Genomic DNA, 2758 nt, shown 5'->3' with positions numbered 1-2758 from the left:
AAAACAACTATGAGATTGAGGTGAAAAGAAACAGGTATACGTTCTGTGTTCGAGCTCAGGATATGTTCACCAAAGGCCAATGGAGTGACTGGAGCCATTATGAGTGAGTTTAAAGCTGATTAACACTGTGTTCCTTTTACTAAAACCTTTTGGAATCAGAACCATTTAGAATTAGAACTGTTCACACTGTGTTCTTTTTACTTAAAACCTAAGAGAACTATATTTACAGAACACTTTTTACTATAACTGTTTATGAGACTTAGACTGAGTTTGTTTTTTAGATGTCTTAGAAGAACTATTAGATGCACTCAATTTATTATAATAAATAACTAGTTTGACAAAGTCTATATAGAAGTGAGTATGATATAAAGAACACAAAAGTATATCAGAAACAATTCACAGGTAGTCGTCGTCCCCCTCCCCAAAACCATTAGATTAGAGAAATGTATTACTAGAACTGTTGAGAACTATGCTATTTAGTTTATTAGTAGAGGGGTTTACAAGAACTACTTAGACAGAGTTTAGGAAGGAAGTCTATCCAAACTATCTAACCTAGACACCATTCAATGAGTGAAATTTCCCGGCGTAGCCTACTGTAGAATAGGGCTGTAGTCAGAACCAAACCCAGCCAAATTAATAAAACTGAGCAGACCAAAGGGTCGACTGGGACTTAACCGGTAGCCAGACCCCTGCTGCCTCAGAAAGTTAGTATTCCCAGGTGGAACGTTGATCCATTCAGAGGCATTCTGACATAAGAGCATAATGGCCACCGTGTGAATATGGTCAATTCCTCATCTGTTCTGTTGTGTGTTCCTATCTGCTATATGTCTCCAGGGTGAAGAAATCATGAAAACAAAAAGAGGGCCACTAGCCATCCTAAGCTGAGAGGACGGAAGGAGGAAATATTTGTATTCATATTATTTTAAATGTATAACAATAAAGCTGCACTAGAGAGGTACCTGTACAGTATATATTCACCATGTCTCTACAAAGAAACTTGAATCTGACTATACTTTCTTTTATACTTTTTTCCCCCAATTTCTTTTCCAAATGTGGGTACAAAACAGGTTTTTCAGGCCTAGATTCACATAGTCAAGCAAGCAGTATCATGAGTGTGTGGGGGTGTTACAACACTCCTAAAGTCCTTGTTCACTTGGCACTTGTATTAACTTTTACTATTGTTATATCATTTAATATATATTTAATAGTGTATGGGTATCTTTTAATACATTTGTAATAAAATATTTTTTTATTAATTTATTACTCATCCCTGTTTCAATGTGTCAATGTTATGACAGTATGACCCCGTCACAGCCTGTCTCCACTGGTAAAAAGGCGTTCAAAGTACATTTACGTTTAGACTATCATATGCCATGCAGACAAAGGTGGGGCCATTGTGGTCCAGGATAAAACCACATACATAAGAGAAATTGAAAGACAGTTAAGTGACAGAGATGTTTATATTCCTCTACACTCAGACCCTACTTTAAAGTTTGAAATCAAGACTGTCTTGAAACAGGTCTTATGAGAGGGACAAATCACTGATGGTGAATTTAAATACATGGTTCAAGATAACACAGTATGACCCGTTATATACACTCTTCCTAAAATCTAAAATCCATAAGGACTCGTTACATCGTCCAGGTCGACTGATCGTGTCTGGAAACGGATCTCTCACAGGGCAGCTCTCTCAGTATGTTGACTCTCATAACAAATACTTGGTACAGTATATGCATTGCCCTTGTATTTCAAAGACACTTTTTGAATATGTTGAAAGATTATCATGTGGACTCTAGTGACCTTCTCTGTACTATGGATGTCTCTAGCTTGCACCCCAGTATTCCTCACTAAAATGGTCTCGAGGCTTTGGATTATTAACCAAAGAACTGAATCACATCCCTGTAGTGAGTTGTTGTTATCTTTAACCAATGAAGTATTGACAAAGAGTTATTTTAGGTTTCAAGATCAATACTATCTTCAATACCGGGGCTCAGCTATGGCCTCACGCCAGGGCCCCGTTCCCCGTACCTGGATAACTGAGTTAGCCGGATAACTTTCGGTTAAGTCTGACTTAAGCCGGACTTTCCGGTTCCTCGTACCTGGATAACTGAGTTAGCCGGATAACTTTCGGTTAAGTCTGACTTAAGCCGGACTTTCCGGTTCCCCGTACCTGGATTGTCCAAATCACCATGACAACAGATCCAAAAGTTTGAGCCTGGTCGAAAGCAGGGTTTAAGTTCAAGTTAGCCGGATGAAGCACAGCCACGCCCCCGCAAAGAAAGTGACAGCGCGTTTCCTGAAATTATTCCCACAGTCTAGGATCTGCTTTATACCATTCTGAATTACGTTTTTGTGCTCCATTCTTCCAGAGGGGGCTTTTGAAATGTAAAATAGACCCAAAATGCTGATACTAAATTCACTTTGTCCTAAATAATGCACGTTATATATACCGTGGCGCTCGCTCGGTGCGATGTACACATTATGTGGTTATTCTAACAACGCGCAGCATTGCAAATGTGAATCCCGCGGGGATATTTTTAATGATTGAAACCTATCGCTCGTTTGGCTCTGATTCCTTTCATATTCTCCGCTGTGGATGTTTAATGGAGCGCCTGGATTGTGTTTCATTCAAGCATAAAATTAAAGTGTCTATGCGTGGATTGTGGATCTTGTCTCGTTCATTAATGTATAAACAATGAATTTATCCCATCTGGCACAGTGGCGCAGCGGTAGTGCTCAATCCTGCCAACCCAGCAAC

At 39.3% G+C, this 2758-nt stretch overlaps 1 protein-coding gene across 1 annotated transcript in view; it reads left to right on the top strand.

Moving 5' to 3' along the window:
- il12bb (interleukin 12B, b) overlaps positions 1-1260 on the top strand; it is a 9122-nt gene extending 7862 nt beyond the window's left edge. The window contains exons 8-9 of the mRNA XM_084319906.1: positions 1-103; positions 835-1260. The exon at positions 1-103 is cut by the window's left edge and continues 16 nt beyond it. Of these exons, the coding sequence (XP_084176032.1) occupies positions 1-103; positions 835-850 (119 nt within the window). The 3' untranslated portion in view covers positions 851-1260. The remainder of the gene's footprint in view (positions 104-834) is intronic.
- Positions 1261-2758: the final 1498 nt, after the last annotated feature.

Source organism: Notolepis coatsorum (assembly GCF_963971535.1).
Source record: "Notolepis coatsorum genome assembly, chromosome: 8".
Lineage (NCBI taxonomy): Eukaryota > Metazoa > Chordata > Actinopteri > Aulopiformes > Paralepididae > Notolepis > Notolepis coatsorum.
Note: the sequence above shows the minus strand (reverse complement) of the source record. Positions and strands in the feature narration are given on the sequence as shown.